At 41.0% G+C, this 24,114-nt stretch overlaps 1 protein-coding gene across 1 annotated transcript; it reads left to right on the top strand.

The window, feature by feature from the left end:
- Positions 1-612: 612 nt before the first annotated feature.
- Positions 613-18,006, top strand: AS3MT (arsenite methyltransferase; the record flags this gene model as incomplete). The annotated part of the gene is given in 14 exon segments (XM_079900562.1): positions 613-624; positions 1,609-1,777; positions 1,976-2,019; positions 2,287-2,414; positions 3,691-3,766; positions 3,770-3,841; positions 4,351-4,487; positions 5,518-5,587; positions 6,721-6,802; positions 8,161-8,292; positions 8,621-8,763; positions 10,583-10,717; positions 17,899-17,982; positions 17,986-18,006. Coding segments are annotated over 14 exon segments (1,305 nt in total).
- Positions 18,007-24,114: the final 6,108 nt, after the last annotated feature.

The following is a 24,114-nucleotide window of genomic DNA, read 5'->3' as shown; positions in this document are numbered from 1 at the left end:
GGTGGCCATTTTGGAAAGCTGTACTTGAAAGATGGTTTTGTGTACTGAACCAAAAATCTGCCTTTCTGGACCATCCTGGAATTGTCGGACCAGTAGCTTCCAAGGTGGGATGTGTGGAGGTATGCACAAGGCCATCCTTTGAGGTAAGGGAAGAAAATATCTGTGTATATTTATTTTTTATCTTAAAAAGAGAAAATTAGCTTTTTGCTAATATTTAAAATATGGCTTGATATGAGATATCTGACTTGGCCTACATAGCATACCTATCATTTAGCAGGGGTGATATTAAAAACAAAAAATTCTGTGGCTGAAGCACTGACCAATCAGAATGAATGATGGTCACAAGCAGTCTGGTCCAAAATCAGCCCTGCACACTAGATACCTGAGGGAAAACTGGGAATAACTAAATGTAAGTTGATGGTGGTTTGTTTTATTGCAGTTTATCTGTGTGTGGTTAAGTGGATTTAAGGCTTATCAAATGATTCTTGTGAATAACCACAAATTGAAGATAATACAATAAAACAAGCACAAGTGAACAAGTGGAAAATGATAGAGCCTTTTCCTTAACCTCCCACTAATCTGTCCTTTCAAGATAAAGTTACCATTTTAACAATGAGTGAGAAAGTGACAACTTTTCTAAAGGAACTAATTTTATGGAGAGAGTGTTTTGAAAACTAATATTTTGGAGTGTTTTCACCATTAAACAATTGCCAAAAACCAGATATCTATAAAAACGTATTTTTACACACTTAATAGAGATATTCTAACCTATAAAATATTCCAAAAAGGATCATTTCCATGGGTTTAATTTGTTAAAAATATAACACCTTCCTCTTAACATTTAACAACAACTAATTGACATCTGGGAAGATTATTATTGTCAGATGAGACTGAAAAATAAGTATACTTTAGTAAATCTTCCATTCAGATATCCTTTCAGTTGGAACCCCATATCGCCTTACTATCCTAATGAATAGAAATTCTTGTTATAACCACAAAAGGAAATAAAGTATACCAGTGTAGGAGTGTAGAAATTAATTAAATTAATTTTTTTTTTCTGCAAGATGAAATGACAATACTTAGAAAACAAGTGAATTGACCAAAAAAATACTAGAGGTTAAAAATGAACTTAGCAAAGTTGCTTTCCTAAATACAATTCAAAATAGACTGAGATTGATTGGTATGGAATCATTGATATGATTCCATCACTATGACATTCTGGGAAAGGAGGGAGAACAGATCTATGGTGGTTTAGAAGCTGGCGTGGGGAGATTTACTATGCAAAGGGGCAGGAAGAAACATTTGGGTGAGAGCCTTGATTGCGGTGATGTATATACCTTGTTAGAATTCACAGAACTGTACACTTTATAAAGAAAGGTGAATTTTACTGAATGTAAATTCTCTCTCAATACACTTGACTTTAAAAAGTGGACTGAGAAAAGGTGATTTCATTCCCAAAGGGGGCAAAAATCAGTATATACGTGGGTGTTCATACGAGCATTATAAAATGAAAAGCACAGTGGAGCAATAAAGGAAGATCCTTAATAGTAAGAGCCTCTTCCTGGTTGGAAAGACCAAAGACAGCCAAGCTGACTTTGGGCACACTAGGGCCGTAGCGCGAGGGAGGACTCGTGGTCGGACTGCGCAGGTGGGTTCCTGCCCGGGGGCGGGGCCTCGGGAGCGCGGGGCCTCGGGAGCCCTGGGCCTACGGAGCGCTGGGCCTCGAGAGCCGGCTGCTGGGGACCCAAGTTCCAAGGTCTGGAGGCCGAGGAGACAGTGAGTGTGGTCCCTCGCTTCCCCACCCGCCCCCAGGGCAGGCTCTCTGCCCCTAACCCTGCTACCCCCACCGCCCACCATCACCACCCGCTGCGCTCCCGCCTGCCGCCCGCCCCTAGACCACCCCTCAGTCCCGGGGCTCCCCTCCCCCATGCGGGCTCAGCGCCCTCGCCTTTAAGCTGCCTTTTCTCCCTCCTGGCGGTGGCCACCACCCGCGACGCTGAGATCCGGAAGGACGTGCAGGTAGGTGCTCGCAGTAGGGCCTATGGCTGCGGTGGAGCCTCAGCTGAGTGGGAGCTTTAGGCCTTTGGAAGCCCGGCCTGGCCCGCCAGGATCCCTGGGGTGGGGCAGGGCCAAGTCCGGGCTTAGAGCTTTGTAGCGAGCAAAGGCTGGCCAGGCCTGGGGGCGCTGGAGGGGGGTTGGTGTGGCGTATGGGCGCCTCCACCCTGAGGACACCAACTCGAACTCTTCTTTTCTCACCCCTCACCCCACCCTTGGACCCTGGGTCAGACCTACTACGGGCAGGTGCTGAAGAAATCAGCAGACCTCCAGACCAATGCGTGTGTCACTGCAGCCAGGCCAGTCCCTAAGCACATCCGGGAAGCCCTGCAGAATGTAAATGAGGAAGTATCCTTGAGGTAAAGTGCCCTGTGCTGCCTCCACGAAGACCCCAGACAGCATCTTTCTCAAAATATAGTGATGCCAGGTCGCTAGGGAATTAACCCGTCTCCTCCAATCCATGGGGCCTGCCTTATCTATTATAAAACTGTTAAAGCACAGCACTGATCGATCATCTTACTGCTCTGTTGAAGAACTTCCAGTGACCCACACATATGCCCCTTTACTCACAGGATACATTCACACTCCTTGGAGCTGACATTCAAGCCTGTCCACGTTGGCCCTCCCTTCCTAACCAACCTTGGCTCCCTCTGATGCACTATACTACTGTAGCCAGACCTTTCCCTTCCTCCTGCCATCACACTGCCAAGATGATTTCTGCCTGCCCGGCATGAAGTTATCAATCTGGAATGCCTTCCCCCTGCTTTCTTTCTTCCTTTTTTAAAAAATAATTTATTTATTTATTTTTGACTGCATTGGGTCTTCATCCCTACGCGAGGGCTTTCTCTAGTTGTGGCCAGCGGGGGCTACTCTTCGTTGCAGTGCGAGGGTTTCTCACTGCGGTGGCTTCTCTTGTTGCGGAGCACGGGCTCTAGGTGTGCGAGCCTCAGTAGTTGTGGCACACGGGCTCAGTTGCTCTGCGGCATGTGGGATCTTCCCAGACCAGGGCTTGAACCCATGTCCCCTGCATTGGCAGGCAGATTCTTAACCACTGTGCCACCAGGGAAGCCCCCCCCCCGCTTTCTACCTTCCAAATCCTACCTATCCAACGCTTCACTGATGTCCTACCTACTTTGTGAAGCCTTCTTTAATCCTTGGGCACCACTTTCCCAAACCACTATAACACTTACTTCCTGTGCCACTCAGTTTGTAAATAAATCATGGAAAATGTTTTCTGTGTTTGCGTTTTATCTCCCTCGTTAAATACACTTAAGGGACAGAATTCTTGTCTTACCTTTCTTCTTCAATAACTAGCAAGTCCCGGACCTGCATAAGATGCTCAGTTAATGCCTAACAAATATTTTAGTTGGTTTATTTGTCTTAGTACCTGGTGCAGTGCCCATCAATTCAATGGTAAACAAAGCAGATAGAGTCCCAGCCTTCATGGAGCTTCCGGTGTAGTGAGGGAGACTAAACATCTAAAAAGAAATTGAATGAATGATGGAAGGAAGGAAAGGAGGGAGGGAAGAAGGAAGGAAAGGAGGAAGGGAAGGAGGAAGGATTTATAAGATTTAATGGTTCCACATCTTCTCGTCTCTAAAGGGAAAAAATGTGTATATATTTTCTATTTCCCAGATATTATGGCTGTGGTCTGGTCATCCCTGAGTGTCTGGAAAACTGCTGGGTTTTGGACCTGGGGAGTGGAAGTGGCTGAGACTGCTATGCACTTAGTCAGCTGGTTGGTGAGAAGGGACATGTTACCGGAATAGACATGACAGAAGGTCAGGTGAGGCAATTATTTCAAGGATAAGGAGGAAAAAATTCTGAAAAGCATTCTTTTAGAGATAAAGTTGTTTCCTTGTGACTCTTCAAGGATAATTTAAGAAGGGTGCTAAATGCAGTGCTCGCTTGTGCCATTACTGCTTCCTGACCTGGAAACCGAGAACTTTGACAATTAGGGGCTTCTCTGGGAGAACAGAGTCAAAGGTTTGATCTGATTTATGAATATCATGATGACTGAATGGAGTTGGATCTTTTCCTTCTTTCTGCCATCTATCCTGAAAGATTTTCTTATTGCGTGAAGAGTTTATTCAAATAAAACCCATGTATCAAACGGGGTTTATGCCCCATTGAGTTGTCCCACTCTGTAGTATATCCTGCATGCGCAGATGAACCTCGTTTACGTACCTAAAACATTCTGGGGGCAGTTCATTCCATTAGTAATAGGAAACTTTAGGAAAAAAATAGTGCATTAAAAAATGTTGATTATCAAATCTATTTTTTTTCTTCCTTTAGGTAGAAGTGGCTAACAAGTACATTGAATATCACATGGAAAAATATGGCTTCCAGGCACCCAATGTGACTTTTATTCATGGCTACATAGAGAAGTTAGGAGAAGCTGGAATCAAGAATGAGAGTTATGATATTGTTATGTAGGTCTATGTCCTTACTGTTGTGAAGATAGCCCATTTCCTATTGAACACATGAATGTCACCACTTTTTGCTGAATGGATTCTTATTTGGGGGGTTAAACTAAACTTAGCATAACTTAATAAAGGGATGGAGATGGCCTGGGGCCCTTGTGGTCCACCAGCCACAGAACACACTAGCCTGAGAGAGAACGTATTTTAATTTTTTTTTTTGGGGTGCATTGGGTCTTTGTCGCTGTGCACGGGCTTTCTATAGTTGTGTCGAGCAGAGGCTACTCTTCATTGTGGTGTGCTGGCTTCTCACTGCGGTGGCTTCGCTTGTTGCAGAGCATGGGCTCTAGGGACTCGGGCTTCAGTAGTTGTGGCATATAGGCTCTAGAGCACAGGCTCAGTAGTTGTGGCACACAGTTGCTCCATGGCATGTGGGATCTTCCCAGACCAGGAATCGAACCTGTGTCCCCTGCATTGGCAGGCAGATTCTTAACCACTGCACCACCAGGGAAGTCCCGAGAATGTATTTTAAACTTAACCGTGGTTTACGAATGAGCCCAAAAGACCAGCAAGACCAATGAGGCTGCTTATACAATATGTTATCTTCAGTATTATTTTCATGGCAAATTATAGGATTCTGTGTTGCTGTTTTTCCTCTGAGTTGTCAAATCATGCCTTAATAAAGCTGTCTTTGAGGAACTTAGCCTATTTACATGTGGCATAAGAAATGCCTTGTGCAGTAGGCATCTGGTCCCAGGTCATTGTGTTGCACAGTCAACATCAGGGCAGAAACAAATAAGAAGCATGCCTCAAAATTTTTTCTACACACTCAGACTTGCTAACAGTTTATTGAGATTTCAAACACTCTGTCCATCTCCCTTATCTTGGGACAAAGTTGAGTGTGGGGAAGAGAGGAGGGAGGTGGGAAGAATAGTGTAGCTTTGAGAAAATGGTGGGAACCACCTTTAGGTAATCTCCAAAGGATTTGAAGGTGTCTAAGTAGTCTGCAGATGTGCTTGACATTCTGTCTCTTCTTTTTTAGATCCAATTGTGTCATTAACCTTGTACCTGATAAACAGCAAGTGCTGCAGGAGGTATATCGAGTGTTAAAGGTGAGGGGAAGAGGGAGACCAGTGGTCTTTGAACATCAGTGAGAGCACATGGGATATGTCCTGTTCTTGTCCCCTTGAGCTGAGAGCTCAAACTCTCAATTTCTCCATTAAATTAGAAAGAGTGGCAAAATGTGGGAGTGACAGGAATACCCTAGATATGAATTTGTTTTCCTCTAGGTTGCAAAAGGTGATAAATCTGAGAGTCACGATTGTGATTGAATATGTTAAAATTTGCTTTCTTGGCTGTTTTTCCTCCTGCTTGCTGCTGTACATAATCCTAGAATAGCATCTGCAGAGCTGCGGGGACCTTTGGACTGACTACTAAGGTTATTTTGAATATACGTTCCTAGCATGGACAGTGCTTCTCAGGGATCCTTATTTTGTATCCATCAGGGCTCCAGATCTTTGGGAAGTTAAGGAAGATGGATCTTTTCCATTAACTAGTCTCTTAAAGGAAAACTTGCAGGAGCTCCACACCCTCTATATGTATCATGAGATGTATCTCTTCATGAAAGAAGATAGAAGATTATGAGATTCTTGGTTTTATAGGGCTGTTTTAGAGATCAAATAAGAATATCAATGTAGAAATGATTTAACAATGTCTTAGTGAGTAGGCCATTGTATAGACCAGCTCACTGTTTTCACCAGGGTGTATGTGTAGAAGGTAGAGACATTACTATAGAATCTAGATGTCCATGCTCTTGAAATTAGTTGAATAAAATCTTAAAATTCCTGATCACTCATATGCCTCAGATTTTAAGGACAATGTTTTAAAAAGATAATGTGTTATTATAAAAATAAATAACATTACAAAAGTTATATAATTTTTAAGGGAGAAGAGTTTATGAATACCGTTTACTTCTGATAGTTCTGTAACAACCTGGGGTTGCTTTTGCTTCAGATTGATTAAGCTTGGAAAGTTATTTTATTACCTGTTGAGTGAGGCACTGAAAACAAATCTTGGCAGTTGGCTATGATTATAACTAGGGAGGCAGCTAGTAGTTATTTGTCCAAAAAAGGTCAGCTCAAGAACTTCGGTTGTTTTTTTAAAACTTGATTTTAGCCCCTCATTCCTTTGCTATCTGGGACTAATGTAATCTTTAACCTTGTTTGGATTAATTCTGCTGTTTCAGCACGGTGGGGAGCTATATTTCAGTGACGTCTATGCTAGCCTTGAATTGCCAGCAGAAGTCAGGACACACAAAGTTTTAAGGGGTAGGTTTTTGTGTTTTATTTTGTTTTGAGGCAGATACTTGTCCAAGTACAGAGTTCCATCCTGCTAATATCCAGGATGAGGCTTTGTGATGTGGGAACATGGGATTAGTTCAGGAGGCTTAGGTTCTGTTCCTCCTCTGACACTCAAATCTGGTATGACCTTGGACAATTTAATTAATCTCTTTGAGTCGTGTGTTCTGTACTGTAAACTATAGGTAATAATTCAGTCTGCCTTAGAGGGCTGTTATGAAGATTAAATGGGATAATGAATGTGAAAAATTCTTAAAAGCTCTAGTGTGGAAATGACGGCAACTGCTCCAGAGTTGATGCTGCCTCCTTAATTTCCCATGTTCTCATCATTATTGTGTTGTCGATTCCTTTACTGTCATTTTCATGGAGTCTCTGGACGTTGAGGAGATAAATGCATGTGTTTGGTCAGTCTGGTTATGAAATCAAAAGTTCTTAACTTTTAAAATAAATTATGTTAACTTTTTTCTTATTATACAAGAAGAAATGGATATTGTTAAAAAGCTGGAAAATAGGGAATTCCCTGGTGGTCCAGTGGTTAGGACTCCGCAGGGGCCCCGGGTTCAATTTCTGGTCGGGGAACTAAGATCCCGAAAGCCGTGTGGTGCAGCCAAAAAAAAAAAAAAAGTTGGAAAATACAAAAAAAAAGTTACTACTAAGCACATAACCCAGTAATAACCTCTTTTAATAGCTTAGTATACACACTTTTAGGGTTTTGTTTTCCTGTGGGTGTGTATAATAATATTGGGAGTATGCTGCATATAGAATTTAGTATTCTAATTTTATTTAGCATATTTCCTAAACCTAAAACTTAAAAAAAATTTAAATGTTTGTATTATGCAACTGTATTGTACAGCTGTACCATAACTTATTTGACCATTTCTCTATTGGTGATGATTTAGATTATTTCTAATTTGTTGATGTAATAAATTTAAAAACTGTAAAATGCCTTATGAACATTAATAGTAATTACTGTTCTAGTAGCAGATCATTATGAGATTAATCTGGAACTAAGAGGCAGTTTTGGAATTTTTCTTGTATGTTTTTTTACATAGAGTGCTTTTCAGAATGTGACCTAATACATACATGAATATTATTATTGATAGAACCAATATATTAGTGACTGTCCTGAACAATGGTTCCCAGAGACCATTAGCTAGCATATCTGGTTTCAACCATGACTTTCTATACCTTGGGGGACCCTCAGGTCCTTCTTCTATTTTTCTAGAACCTATACTTTAAGTAATACCATAGCCTAATCAATTATTCAGAAGAATAATTCCCTTAATACCTAGTTGTATTGGTTGATCTGTGATTTTTCTTGTTTTTAGGTGAGTGCCTGGGTGGTGCTTTGTACTGGAAGGACCTTGCTATCCTTGCCCAAAAAATTGGGTTCTGCCCTCCACGTTTGGTCACTGCCAATTTAATTACAGTTCAAAACAAGGAACTAGAAAACATGATCTGTAAGAAACAGCAGTAGGGACTGTTATAACTGCACCCTGAATGGTTCAAATTTGGTGATTATCAAGTGTCTCCTGAGTGAGTCTCACTGAAGGAGACTTTTGTCGTCTGGAAATCTCCATCTTGTCTCCTGTTTAATGGCAACCTCCCAAAGTTTGGCATTTAATAAAGCACTTTGAAGTTATACAGTAAATAGAGTGATGGGCCCATAAAGATAATTGATGGCATGCAAAGAAGAAATCGTCTTTATAATATTAAGCCTTCATCTGCTGAGCAAACCAATAGCCGTTGGAGTGCTGGAGATGAACCATGAGTATATTCTGTTTTTAGGTGACTGCCGTTTTGTTTCTGCTACATTTCGCCTTTTCAAACTCCCTAAGACAGGACCAACCAAAAGATGCCAGGTTATTTACAATGGAGGAATCACAGGACACGAAAAAGAACTAATATTTGATGCAAATTTCACATTTAAGGTAAATAAAGATTTCCGTGACTTCCAGCATTCTTCCTATTCTTCCCTTTGCTCCAGGAACCTTTTCTTAACCTTCCATTGCTTCTCACTTTTCTGGTCTTGGTGTACGTGCGTTTGTCTATATATATACACACACATATACATATACGTATATACATATTTGCTGAACCATTGAAAAGTAAGTTGCAGATATCATGACGTTTTACCTTTAAAGAGTTCAGCATGCATCTCCTAAGAATAAAATATTCTCCTACATAACCAAATACCATTGTGACATCTAAAAAACTTTTCTATGAGAAACGTCATTCAGACATCAGATTAATGGAATTATAGAGAAAGGATGGAAAAATAGGAGAGGACTGCATAACAGTATTTCAGTTGTTTAATTGTATTGTGGAATTAAGGATTGTTAGTGTTTAATGATGACATTGACATTTCTACTACTCTTTTTAGAGTAGGTTTTGTTTTCTCAAAACAGAGACATACAGCCTTTGGAATTAGATACCTGGTTTCAAATTCTGGCTCTGTTATTTATTTATTACTCAGGTAAACTTGAATGTGCCACCAAAATTGTTTGAGATACAATTTGCTCCACTGTAAAAGTAGGGATAATAATACCTACATGGCAGAATTTCTATAAAGATTAGCAATAATATAGCAAAACATTGGTACTGGGAACTCAGTAAATAGAAGATACAGTCATTATTTGCTCCAAAGGTGGAAGAACTTTACTGTTTCCTTCATCTGATTTTTTTGTCTAGATAGCATTTTCAAATTTCTAAAATACGCCCTGGTGCAGCAGAGCCATTAATGCTTTTTCACTGATACACTGCCACTTGCCTGCTTCATTAGGTTCACAGGATCAGAGTGGGAAGGGCCTTTGAAATCATTACTCTGGTCTACTGGCTTTCAAAACATTTCTAATAGCAGAATTATTTTTTATTGAGATATAATTGACATATAACATTATATTAGTTTCAGGTATACAACATAATGATTTAATACTTGTATGTATTGTAAAATGATCACCACAGTAAGTCTAGTTAATGTCCATTACCATACATATTTACAAATTGTTTTTTCTTGTGATGAGAACTTTTAAGGTTCACTTTCTCAGCAACTTTCAAATATATAATACACTATTATTAACTAAAGTCACTATGCTGTACATTATATCCTCATGAGTTATTTATTTTATAACTGAGAGTTTGTATCTTTTGATCCACTTTAGCCATTTCGCCCACTCTCCAACCCCCCCAGAATTATTTCTTTCAGCAAAATTTTAGTTAAAAGACCAATACTTACTATGTGTCCGTCATTGCTTTATATAACCCCAGTATCTGAAGGGATACAAGCAGAGTTTATCTGATAGGAGCAGGGATTGGACAGCTCAGAATCTCCTGTGTTCGCTCCTGGTTCCCAAGGCGTAGACCCTTTACACCCCTCCCAGGCACCCTGGAACGCAAGGAAATACACTTTAAAAGCCACTAGTCCAAAGCCCTCATTTTAGCAATGAATAAGGTGAAACTCAGAGAGCAGTGGTTTTCTACATTTGCCTCTGAGCAGAGACTAGACACTGGAGCCACGAGTGCCCTTTTTTTGCACTGTCACCAAAGGAAAACTGATAACGACACTGGTCAGTTCCATGTGAAAATAAGCATGAAGCTAGCAGCAGGGTCTGAACATGAGAAAATACTTATGTCAAAAGGTGTAGTCTCCTTATTTTGAGATATTGCTCATTAGTAGAACTTCAGGGTGTTTTTCTTCTATTGAGACAAAAGAGGCATCTCTAAGAATGTGTTTTTCATGCTACCCTTCAGAAAGATGAAACTGTTGAAGTGGACGAAGAAGCAGCAGCTATCCTGAAGAATTCACGATTTGCCCAAGATTTTCTGATCAGGCCAATTGGAGAGAAGTTGACGACATGTGGAGGCTATACTGCTCTTGAAGCAAAGGTTTGCTCGGCTTTCAATTCCCTAACCTCAAACAGAGAACCATTTAAAAAATCGTTATGGTCACCACAGACTGCTAAAGCAAAAAACAGAGCATTGTTCTTTTAGTTGGCCATCATAACTTATTTCTAGCATTTTTGTACCTATAAAATGATTTACCTTCATAACTTCATTTTCCTGGACTTCCCTGGTGGCACAGTGGTTAAGAATCCGCCTGCCAATGCAGGGGACACGGGTTCGAGCCCTGGTCCGGGGAGATCCCACATGCCGCCGAGCAGCTAAGCCTGTGTGCCACAACTACTGAGCCTGTGCTCTAGAGCCCACGAGCCACAACTACTGAAGCCCGTGCGCCTAGAGCCCATGCTCCACAGCAAGAGAAGCCACCGCAATGAGAAGCCCGAGCACCACAACGAAGAGTAGCCCCCGCTCACTTTTTTTTCTTTTAATAAATTAAAAGAAAAGAAAGGAGAAAGAAACCATAAAGGAAACGACTACATAAAAATTGAAAACATCTATTCAGGAAAAAAAAAGCAAATAAAAAGATAAATGAGAGAAAATATTTGCAAAATATAATAGTCTCCTATAGAGCAATCAAAAATGAATATCACTCTAATAGAAAATGGTTAAAGGAATTATTATAGGAAGTTCACAATGCTCTATGTGAACATTATAAATTTACTTATGTTTTCTTTTAGTACTTTTTAAAAATGAAATTATATTCATGTAACATAAAATTCGTTATTTTAACCATTTTAACATGTACAATTTAGCAGCTTTTAGTATATTTATAAGGTTGTGCAACTATTACCACTATCTAGTGCCAGAAAACTTTCATCACCTGCAAAAGAAATCCCATGCCCATTAAGCCGTAATTCCCCAATCTCCCCCTCTCCCACCCCTGGCAATAACTAATCTGCTTTCTGTCTCTGGATTTGCTTATTCTGGACATTTCATGTAAGTGGAATCATACACTACGTGGCCTTTTTTGTCTGGCTTCTTTTACTTAATATAATATTTTAAAGGTTTATCCATATAGCAGTATTTCATTCCTTTTTATGGCTGAACAGTAGTCCCTTGTATTAGGGACTAAAAATGAGGCTAGACCTCTTTTTTTTTTTTTTTAATCCATTCATCAGTTGATAGACATTTAGGTTGTTTCCACTTTTTGGCTATTGTGAGTAGTGTTGCTGTGAACATGCCTGTGTATGTGCTTCATGTACTTGTTTGAGTACTTATTTTCAATTCTTTTGGGTCTATATCTAGGAGTGGAATTGTTGGGTCATATGGCAATTCTCCATTTAAGTTTTTGGAAAGCCACCAAACTGTGTTCTACAGTGGCTGCACCATTTTACATTCCTACCAGCAGTGTACAAGGGTTCCAGTTTCTCTACATCCTTGCCAACACTTGTTATTTTCTGTTCTGTTTTGATTGTAGCCATCTTAGTGTGAAGTGGTACCTCACTGTGGTTTTGATTTGCATTTCCCTAATGACTAATGATGTTAAGCATCTTCTCATGTGCTTGTTAACTGTATAATTTCTTGAGCATTTGTATGTTTTCTCTAGAGAACTGTCTTGTCCTTTGCCTGTTTTTAAATTGGGTAGTTTGTCTTTTTGTTGCAGAGTTGTAAGCGTTCTTTATATATTCTGGATACTAGACCCTTATCACGTACATGATTTGCAAAAACATCTCCCATTCTGTGTGTTATCTTTTTATTCTCTTGATAGTGTCTTTTGATACATAAAAGGTTTTATTTTGATGAAGTCCAGTTAGTTTTTCTTTGCTCGTGCTTTAGGTATCATCGCTAAGAATCTATTACTTAATCCAAGGTCATGAAGATTCTTCTAGTACTTCCATGGTTTGTTTTTCACATTTAAATTTTTACTCCATCTGGAATTTATTTTTTTAATGCTAAATTCCTCTTTTTAAATTAATTTATTCATTTACTTTTTATTTTTGGCTGTCTCAGGTCTTAGTTGTTGCATGTGGGATATTCCTTGCGGCACCTGGGCTCTTCGTTATGGCGTGCTGGCTCCTCTGTAGTTGTGGCGTTTGGGTTTTTTCTCTCTAGTTGTGACGTGTGGGTTTTCTCTCTCTTGTTGTGGCGCACAGGCTCCAGAGCACGTGGGCTCTGTAGTTTGCAGCACGCAGGCTCTCTAGTTGAGGTATGCGGGCTTAGTTGCCCCATGGCATGTGGAATCTTAGTTCCCTGACCAGGGATGGAACCTGTATCCCCTGCATTGGAAGGTGGATTCTTTACCACTGGACCACCAGGGAAGTCCTTAGAATTTATTTTAACATAAATATTCAGGTAGAGTGTCGCTATTTTTCTGAATATTAGCTAGTCAAATTTTCCTGTTTATTAATTCATTGCTCTGCTGTTTTGGAATGCTAATTTCTATCATATCTAATTTCTTAAATGTATATTTGAGCCAGTATTCCAGCATATTCGAAAATGAATATTTTCTAAAATGTCTTAGATTCATATTTAGAATTATTCTAGTAACTGAAATACTGGTGTAGCAATTTTTTTTTTTTTGCTTTGATTTTTTTGCTTTGATTTTTAAAGAATTTTAGTTCTGGAATTGCTATGGATTTACTTTTTGTTTTGTACCTTATTTAGACAGTAATAAACTTGATAAGTTATTTACTTACCTTTCCCATTTTTATAGTGTATTCCAGAATATGTATTTCTTATTTTTAAGTTTGAATTTTTTTTCCTCATCCCTTTGAACCTATCACTCCGTTGACTTCTTAGAACCAGTGTTGCTTTTGAGAATTCTGGAGTCAACGTGATTCTTGTTTTTCCTTTATAAGTGATTTACTTCTCTGCTAAACTTTAGTATTTTTTTTTTTTTTTTTTGGCGGTACGCGGGCCTCTCACTGTTGTGGCCTCTCCCGTTGCGGAGCACAGGCTCCAGACGCGCAGGCTCAGCGGCCATGGCTCACGGGCCCAGCCGCTCCGTGGCATGTGGGATCTTCCCGGACCGGGGCGCTAACCCGTGTCACCTGCATCGGCAGGCGGACTCTCAACCACTGCGCCACCAGGGAAGCCCTGGTGTAGCATTTTTTAAAGCATTTTATCACAATTTATCTCAGGTCATCTCTCACAACTTCCCTGTGAGGAGGGCAGATAGGTAGTTTTAACAGATATTAGCATCTCTCTTCCTCTTATTTATTTTTACCTTTTCCCCATTCATGCTATCATAATTATTTTATTAATCCATTCATTATTTTATAGTATTTTATTATTTAGAACAGGCTTAGTGATGGATTTCAAGTCTCTTTTGTCTGATAGAACTTCCTTTTTAAAAAAAATTTATTTTATTTATTTATTTTTGGTTCTGTTGGGTCTTCGTTGCTGCACCCATGCTTTCTCTAGTTGCAGTGAGTGGGGTCTACTCTTCATTGCGGTGCGTGGGCTTCTCATTGCGGTGGCTTCTCTTGTTGTGGAGTGTGGGCTCTAGGCACGTGGGCTTCAGTAGTTGTGGCTCGCAGGCTCTAGAGCTCAGGCTCAGTAGTTGTGGCACACGGGCTTAGTTGCTCTGTGGCATGTGGGATCTTCCTGGACCAGGGCTTGAATCCGTGTCCTCTGCATTGGCAAGTGGATTCTTAACCACTGCACCACCAGGAAAGCTCCTCTGATAGAACTTCTAACATTCACCAAAGTCATTACAGTGATGCACCTCAAGGCACTGGATGTTGGAAGCCCAGGGAAATAAGCTACTGATCTTGCTGGGGCAGGGTGGTGGCACAGCATGGGGTTTAAGTACACAGGTCTTGGAGTCAGATAGACTAGGTTCAGATCTTGGCTCTGCCAATTATGTGTGATCTCGGATACCTTACCTAACCTCCCTAAACCCTCAGTTTCCTCATGTGTAATGGGGAGGTAATAATCCCTTTTTTCCTCAGGTTGTGAGAATCAAATGGAATGATACATGTAAATGTTGGCCAATGCCTGGCAAATAATACATACTTAAGAAATAGAGGTGGTTATGGTTATGGACTTGTATTTGTTAATATTCTTGGTCCCTTGGAACCGTGTTCTACGTATTTGAGTTCTGACCATCTTTGCAGGATTCTTTTATCATTCTCTCATAAACCCTTTCTCCTGAGCTCAGAATTTCTGTAATCTTTTCTCCATGAATTTTACTTTCTGTTGTTTATATTTCATAGAAATTTTGGATACATGGGGCACACATTGATACACAAGTAACTCTTGTGCCTTTTCCTCCCTCCCCTTTTGTTACCTCACAAGCAGTCTTTTTTTTTTTTTTTTTTTTGGCCACACTGGGCGGCTTGTGGGATCCTAAGTTCCCCAACCAGGGACTGAAGCCGGGGCCCTGGCAGTGAAAGTGCCGAGTCCTAACCAGTGGACCTCCAGGGAATTCCCAAGTAGTCTTTTTTTTCTTTTAAACATCTTTATTGGAGTATAATTGCTTTACAATGGTGTGTTAGTTTCTGCTTTATAACAAAGTGAATCAGTTATACATATACATATATCCCCATATCTCTTCCCTCTTGCGTCTCCCTCCCTCCCACCCCCCCATCCCACCCCTCTAGGTGGTCACAAAGCACCGAGCTGATCTCCCTATGCTATGCGGCTGCTTCCCACTAGCTATCTATTTTACGTTTGGTAGTGTATATATGTCCATGCCACTCTCTCACTTTAAGAGTAAAGCTTATTGGGAATTCCCTAGTGGCCTAGTGGTTAGGATTCCAGGCTTTCATTGCCGTGGCCCAGGTTCAGTCCCTGGTTGGGGAACTGAGATCCTGCAAGCCAGATCACTCTCCAAAATGGTAAATTTGTGGTTGAGGAAGTTCAGTTGGAGACAAGAATCCTGGGGCCCAAAAAACCTGGTATGTTCTTGTTTGGCCACTATTACCAGCATGAATCAAGTCCAAGCTAAGTGTAGAAGCCACCTCTAGAGGTAAAGAGTGATTTTCTTTCTTTGGTTTATTCAGTTCTTGAGCACTCTGCTATTGTCAACTCTTCTGTGTTTCTAAGGAGGTAACTTTTGGGGGGAAAGTAGAAAAAACTTGAATTCTGACTTTTCAGTCCATTACATTTCATGAATGTGTTATTGGTCTTTTGAAATTCTTGGTATTTCACTGATAACAAAATCTTGCTGGTCAGAATCAATGTTTATCTTGAAATATTTTCATCATTCTAATTCTCCTGTACCTGGTTTCCTGAATCCTGGCTCTAAAAGATGTCAGAAAATTAGTTACAAGTAAAGGGAGTCTTTTCCCCAGCCAAAGCACTTCCACTGCACTCTGGCTGGGAAACTGTAGTTAAATGAGTTTGCTTCTGCAGGAGATGATTTTCTACTAGCATAGCTCTCCTAGCTAGCAGCACCTCATGTGCAGGAGGGTTCTTGACCTCAGGCTGGAATGCAACATTCTATATGTTTGAACTGGTTTATCAGAACAATCTCCCATCTGTCCTAGCTTATTTCTTTCAGCCTGTGGTTGTGCCATTGTCTTGCCATCAGCTCCACGTTTCTGAAATGGGAATAATTGACACTGAAGGAAGATTTAAAGAATGAAACAAGTGTGTGTCCTAGAAATATAACCTTGTGCTCTCGGGGGAGGACATTCTTATCTTTTTTATGGAGGACCTTAATGATAGATTCCTGAGTACCGTAAGCAGGCGGCATGTAGGGAATTGCTTGTATTTCTGTTTTACTATCAGTTACTGCAATAGAGGAATGAAAGTACTGCTTGTTACTGAGGGTTGACTCGATAATGACTGTTTTTGAGAGCTCTTTTTTTCTTCTTCTCCTCCTCCTCCTTTTTAAATCCTGAGAAGGAAAATGTATTTTTGCTATTTAAAAGAATTATGTTATTAAAACACTGCAGCATCTGAAATGATGCAAATAGGAGGTGTGCTATGTACTGTCTTGTTCCAGTTAACAGTCGTGGTAGTAATCACATGACAACAGTAGTAATAGTATAGAGGACCTAGCCTTTATCGAACAGTTAATATGTTGAAGGCACCACGTCATTTACTCTTCACAATACCCCTTATCTTCATTTTACAGATGAAGAAACAGGCTCAGAGAGATTAATTTGCTAATCCAAGGTCACGCAGCTAGAAAGCAGTGAATCTGAACCCACATCTGATTCTAGAGCTGACATTCTTCTTATTTATTTATTTTTGGCTCAGTAGTTGTGGCATGTGGGCTTAGTCGCTCCACAGTATGTGGGATCTTCCTGGACCAGGGCTCAAACCCATGTCCCCTACGTTGGCAGGCGGAGTCTTAACCACTGCGCCATCAGGGAAGCCCCTAGAGCTGACATTCTTAACCAGTATGCTGCACTACCTCTCCGTATCTATACTGTTCATAGAAGCACAAGATGTTGGTGCTGGAAAGGACTGCTTGTCAAGGTGTCCCACCTTTTATTTCTTTCAAGTCTTGAGAGCTTCTGGGGCTGAAAGCATGCATTTGGAAGTGATATTGATATCACTTGTACACCCTTCTATTTGCAGTGACCGCCAATAAATAACGAGTGTAAATTCATGTTTAATGAGTTCACCTTCATTATTTAAGGTGGCTTGTTCATATTCTTGACTTCCAACCTTTTTGCCTGGTTTTTCTCTGACCCCCTTGGCACTGCTGGTGGAGGTATCTCATTTGAAGATGAAAGGAGGAAAAATAAAGAGTGCCGTCTTATCTTTTGAAAATTCCACTTACTCTGCCCTGAAATCTTGCTGGTTGTGGTTGGCAATCTCAACATCTGAACATCAGCAACTGCTAATGAGGGTCCTGGTATCTGGGTCTTACCTCCTTCTCTTGCACACATTTCTAGAAATTAAAGTAAGAGAAGGGAAGAAGTTTCAGCATTTCAGTAGCTCAGTTCCAAAAAGGTAAAAGGCACAAACAAATGGGAATCGCACAAAACGAAACAAAGCAGAATCAACTCTCTTGGCCCCAAAGGGAACACCTTTCCAAAGCTGTAAATGAAGTTTACCTTGAAAGTAGTGATAACTTGATTAGAAACTTCAGGAAAAGACAGCTACCTTTATAAGTTAGTGACTGATGCTACTCCCAGGACCTCACAGAATTGTAAAATTTTATCCTCCTTCTAGGTAAATCAGCCTAAGTCGAACTGAAATGTTCGTGTTTGGGTCTGTTGAAACACCTTTAACTTGTCCTTTCATTTTGGTTTGTCTTTTGACAGGATATAATAAAAGATCCATTCAAGCTTGCAGAAGGGTCTGACAATGCGAAGTCCAGAAGTCCCCCTGAAGCTGCCAGCGGCTGCTGAGGCACAGAGAAGTGCTGCTAAAACAACAGCTGACCAGAAGACAGTGGGCGGGAGGTGAAAGAATGAGTTACACGTCTTAACCTGCTCTTCCCCACAGCCCATACCACAAGAAAGAATAAAAGGCAAAACTCCACCGTATTTTAGATTAAAATTAATGAATTATTTTTACAAAGTATTAATTAAAGGTTCACAGCAAAATCATCTAAAGACTAGTTAAGCAGTTTTTCTCTTAACTGAGTCTGGTGCCACCTAGTGGCAAGAAATGGAACTGAGAAGCAGTCTGAAAGCTTGGCTGATGGGCAAGAAAGGCTTCGGAAATAACAGTTGGCCAAGGGCCTCAGGGAGAACATCTTCCTTCTGACCTGCATAGCACCTTTTGGACTTTTCACCATGTTTTTTCATTAAACAGAGCTCCTACTGAACTCATGCTAATCATGCCAAAAGATTGCCAAATCAAATTTGGTAGGAGTGCTCTTGAGGTAATTGGTCTTTTAAATCAAACAATTTTTTTTCTTCTTTTTAATGTGCAGTTGAATGAAGAAAACAAACAGGTAATCATTTTTTGACCTCAGTTTACCCTAATGTGTGACAAAATAATGACCATCTGCAGTAAATCTTAACCGGATCAGGAAAAGAGTTTGATAATTTTTTTTTTTTGCAGTACGCAGGCCTCTCACCGTTGTGGCCTCTCCCGCCTCAGAGCACAGGCTCCGGACGCGCAGGCTCAGCGGCCATGGCTCACGGGCCCAGACGCTCCGCGGCATGTGGGATCTTCCCGGACCGGGGCACGAACCCACGTCCCCTGCATCAGCAGGCGGACTCTCAACCACTGCGCCACCAAGGGAAGCCCAAGTTTGATAATTTTTAAAAGACAAGCTAGGAGATGTAAAAATGGTAGGTTTTCTTTTCCTTTATAAGCTGCCCTGGTTAAACTTTTAGGAAAGTATTAAATTTAGTTCTAGTTTCCATAGTTAAAGAAGAAGATTGAGGAATATTTCAAGGATGGTTATATCATTAGAAATTAAGAGCATTAAGGGAAGGTTCAAGAGTGAGTAAATAAATTGAAGACCAGTTGTACCTGAAGACTTTGTCAGGGGCACAGAAAATGTAAGTCATATATAAGCCATGGTCCTTGTCATCGGGAGCTGATAGTTCAGTTTTTAAATAACAGCCTTTAAGCAATGAAGAATTTTAATAAGAAAATCTCAACTAGTCGCTCAGAGCTCAGTGCAAAAAGAATAAGAGGGGAGGGACTTCCTTGGCGGTCCAGTGGTTAAGACTCCGCTCTTCCAATGCAGGGGGCGTGGGTTCCACCCCTAGCTGGGGAACTAAGATCCCACGTGCCACATGGCACAGCCAAAAAAAAAAAAAGGGGGAAATTGGCATGACCCAAGAAATTTTTTCATTAGAGGTATGGGAATACAAGAGGTCTTGTAAAACATTGGAATGAATTTTACAGGACAGACCCCTCTTTTAACAAAGCTGTTCAAAATGGAGAAATTCTCAGATTTCTGAGTGGGTTCAGCTGTAGACCCTAACTTATTACTACAAAGCGAGGAAAGGGCAGATGGTATCTTTTAAGCCCGATTCATCTGTGTGACCTTGATTCTAAACAGTGCTTTCTTGGTTCTAGAGTTCAATATCTACCCAATCATAACCTACTTCAGTGACAGCATTAGTTAGAATGGTACAGCTGGGATTAGGCATACTTTACTATTCGTGAATGCTCGATGGTCCTGAGAGGGGAAAAGGTGAAAAGAAAGAGTGTTCTGGTTATTTGGTTTATTAGGCTTTTCAAAATTTATGAGGAAGAGGTATTAGCCTTAGCTTGTCATTCTGAACTTCTCAGTTCCCCCAAAAGATGTTGAGTGATGATATTGGTCTAGAAATTCACATTGTTCTTTTCCTAAGAATAACATACTTTAGGGCTTCCCTGGTGGCTCAGTGGTTAAGAATCCGCCTGCCAATGCAGGGGACACGCGTTCGAGCCCTGGTCCGGGAAGATCCCACATGCCGCGGAGCAACTAAGCCCATGCACCATAGCTACTGAGTCTGTGCTCTACAGCCCACAAGCCACAACTACTGAGCCTGCGTGCCACAACTACTGAAGCAGGTGTACCTAGAGCCCGTGCTGCACAACAAGAGAAGCCAGCACAATGAGAAGCCCGTGCAGCACAATGAAGAGTAGCCCCCACTCGCCGCAGCTAGAGAAAGCCTGTGCCCAGCAACAAAGACCCAATGCAGTCAAAAATAAATAAAATAAATAAAAATTAAAAAAAAAGAATAACATACTTTATACATTATTTTCATTTATTAAAAATATACATTTTGGGCTTCTCTGGTGTCGCAGTGGTTGAGAGTCCACCTGCCGATGCAGGGGACATAGGTTCGTGCCCCGGTCCGGGAAGATCCCACATGCCGCGGAGTGGCTGGGCCCGTGAGCCATGGCCGCTGAGCCTGCGCGTCCGGAGCCTGTGCTCCGCAATGGGAGAGGCCACAACAGTGAGAGGCCCGTGTACCGCAAAAAAACAAAAAACAAACAACAACAACAACAAAATATATATATACATTTTAAGAATTGTATTTGATCTGGAATCTAGAAAAGATATATATTAGACAATATAAAATTAAAGTAGATATGTTTTACCCAGAGAAATGCCATAAACAGTTACTTAAATATTCAAAAATAGGTGAAATAGACAACTAGGAATATTTGATCCTTATGAGAGTGAGAGGCAGTATGGAATGATGATTAAGAGCAAAAAGCTGATGCCAAACATTTTCGTTTTTTCCCTCTTAACTCTGCCATTTAGCATTTTGGCCTTGAGAAAATAATTTAACATCTCTGTGCCTTCGTTTCATCTGTATGAAGTTCTCTGAAAGAGCGCGTGGCACATGGTTTAGATTATTATTAGTTTAGATCTACTGATACATGGTTGCTGCGAGCATGTGATGTCAGGACCAGCTAAAGACTAATGCTTCTTTTGCTGCCAGGACGTGGTTTATGAAGCTGCCTGTAGGTCTTTTGACAGCGGGCAGCTTTACCTCCAACATTTTATTAGAACCATTTTCAAATATACAGAAAAGTTTAAAGAATTATAGTGATGACCCATTTACCCACCACCTAGATTATATACTTGTCAACCTTCTGCAATCATTTAATACGTTTTAACATATTTACTAACAGCAGTGCCATAGAAACAGAGGCCTAATTCTTCCCTCGCCACAAACCTTTTTCAAAAGATATTGGACTTAAAGAGTTAAAGGAGCAGATTTTCTGTTAATTGATTATTGTATCAAATACAGTATTTTCAGTGCTTCATTATCGCAGGGGGAGGATTTATTAAAAATCATGGAAGCCTGCAGAGGCTTTTCAGCTTTTACCTGCTGGGGGAGGCACAGCAGTAGCCTAAACAGGACCCCTACCCCCACACCCCTTAAGGCACACATGGCTTTAAAGGTCATGCCAAGACAGCAGCAGAACCCTCTCCTCTTAACTGATTCTTGGCCTTTCTTCTGATGGCTCCCAACCTTATTAGGTTGGGAGACCTATTACATGAGTTCAGCAAGAAATATGAACCTATCTATCCATTTCTTTGTAAAACAAAGAATGTTGCTTGCTGTCAGGTTCTGCAAAGATTAAGTTGTTAGCTACTGCTGCCACTGATGACAGTACACCCTGAAAGGAATTCAGGACGAAAAACAGGATGAACCACTCTGTGCTTTGGAAAAACAGGTCCCTTAGATAGTTAGATATAGCTCAAGAAAAATTTTTATGAACCCAGATTCTTACATCTTTACATACATAGAAAAGCACTAAAATGATTAACTGAGATATCTGTTCCTTGTGACTAGCAGTAACCTTTCACTGAGATGTATGCTTGATTACACATATTCCCCAGACAAAATCATCTTTACACTGGATTCTCCCCCTAGCTCTTTAGAGCAGTCCCCCCAGAGCTACCAAGAGGCTGATTCCCAGGCTAGAGTCCTCAGTAAGACCCTGAATAAAACTCAACTCACAACTCTTACGTTGTGTATTTCTCTTTCAGTCGACATTTTCATTAAGTCACTAAATATTAACTATGTACCTACTGTGTACCAGGCACCATCCTAGGCCTGGATTGCTAACAATGGAATATTATGCACCCCGGGGGCCAACAGGATAAAAACAGCCAGGCATATTTTCTGAACTTTGTTGGTACCTGTCCTCACTTCTGTGCTTTGCCAAGTTTCTTCAATTGTACACATGCCACAATTTGGATCTAAACAGGGTTTCTTTTGTAGACCCTGCCCTAAGAGTCAGCAGAGGGAGGTCTTACTAGATAGTCAGAATGAACTCTTTTGTAAATATGAAGCTGGAAGTAGACAATCCTAATAATAACCCATGACTTGAGCTTTACTGCTTCATTCCAGTCTCTGTTCAACTGCTGATCCTGCAGTTCCCGTAAGCACAGCTCCCACTGAGGTTAATGGGAGTGTTCTGCGAATGTAAGTTTTGTACTTCATCTTCTGCCGAGTGAGCCTTGCTTGTCTTGGATGGTTGACCGTCGTCCCGATCCCCTTCCCCAACAGGCCACACTAGTCCCTCCTTTCATGTAGCAGAGCCGTACAGCAGTGACAGGCTCCAGGTGAAGGGAAAATCAATTGAGGACAGAAGTGTTCTGTCCGTTGCCTCATATAATAGCAGAGTGCCTCCTATATACTGTCCAGAAGCCAGAGAGAGTAAAAAAGTAGAATGGTGAATTGATGATGTTCTGGGTGCTCTGTAAGCCAGACTTGTGTCCTCTGACTTTGCAAACTAGGCTGAAAGCCGTTAACCTTCTTCTCATTCATGGAAGGAAAAGTGATGCAGGAGACAGAAAGCAGGTGTTCTTTCTAGATCTGACTCTACTGCTGAATTAGCTACTTGCCCCTCGGAAAATCATTTGTCCACTTTGGGGTTCGCTTTCTCCAGCTGTAAAATGAGGTTTTGAACTTGGCATACTCTAAGTTCCCTTCCAACTCAGACACAGACTTACAGGTCTAGATTCTGGAGAGGTTACAGAATTTAAAAAAATTGTTTGAACTAGTTGCCCACATTTATAAACCAGAAGGTTTTCCATAACATATGAATTTCTGGCTTCTCTTGAAAAATTGGCAACATGAGCTCTGCATTTTGCACAGCTGCCATGGCCCCAGTGAGTATTGGCTCCCCTGTTACACAGGGCGTGTCCCTTTAGGCACCGTCCCTACCCAGTCAATGTTGCCGACCCCTGTAGGCTTTTTGAGTTTGTGGCCCCATTTTAGGACTAGAATTAGCACAGTGTCATCAAAATTAAAAGTGAGGGTATTTTCCCCATTATAGTTCAAATGATGGCAGGCCTATGGCTTAATCTATGACTCTGACTTACATGTTTAATTCATTACAAGCAGAAGCCAAGAAGGGCACGTGGAGCTTGGCAGGGATGCTCACAGGAGGGAACCAAAGAGCACTGGAGCTGCTTATGGTAATTTGACATATAACTCAGAGCCTGTTTGTGTTAGGTGAGGCGTCCTGGACGGTTTATTCTCTGTTCTGAGTTAACAAGCTTCCATCACATCCCTTTCTTTGTGAATAGGAAATGAGCATCCTCAGGAAAGCAGAGCCTCAAAATGTCAAGTTGCTCGGGAGGAAAGGTTTGCACAGCAAGCGCAGAAGGATTGGTATGGCTTCTAGGCTTAGTAGTTAATCTTGTATTAACTGTCCTTATTTTCTTTTTCTTATTAACCTTATTCCTTTCAAGGGACCTAACTAGGGAAATGTTGTGAAGGAGGTGTTTTTATTTTTGCTTTTCAATCATGTAACAGGAGCCCATGAGGCAACCCTTTACAAATGGTGATTTCTCATGGTAAAGAGGAAAATTCATTGCTTCGTGTGCTATTTATAAACCATGCCAAATATCCCCAGTTGTTTCTTTTCTGAAGAGAGCTCCCCTATGCCTCCCTCATAATGCTGATTTTTCAGAGGAGAACACTGAGGCTGATTTTAAATGACTTGCACGGTGGGAGTACAGTCTAAGACGGGTTAGAACCAAGACTACACCTAGCTCTTCTGACTCCTGGCGTACCCCTGCATCAGAGGGTTTGTCCTTGCTCTCCTTTCGGGGA

This window comes from Stenella coeruleoalba (genome assembly GCF_951394435.1).
Source record: "Stenella coeruleoalba genome assembly, chromosome: 16".
NCBI classification, from domain to species: domain Eukaryota; kingdom Metazoa; phylum Chordata; class Mammalia; order Artiodactyla; family Delphinidae; genus Stenella; species Stenella coeruleoalba.
The sequence above is the reverse complement of the archived record's forward strand: the minus strand, read 5'-3'. Positions and strand labels throughout refer to the sequence as shown.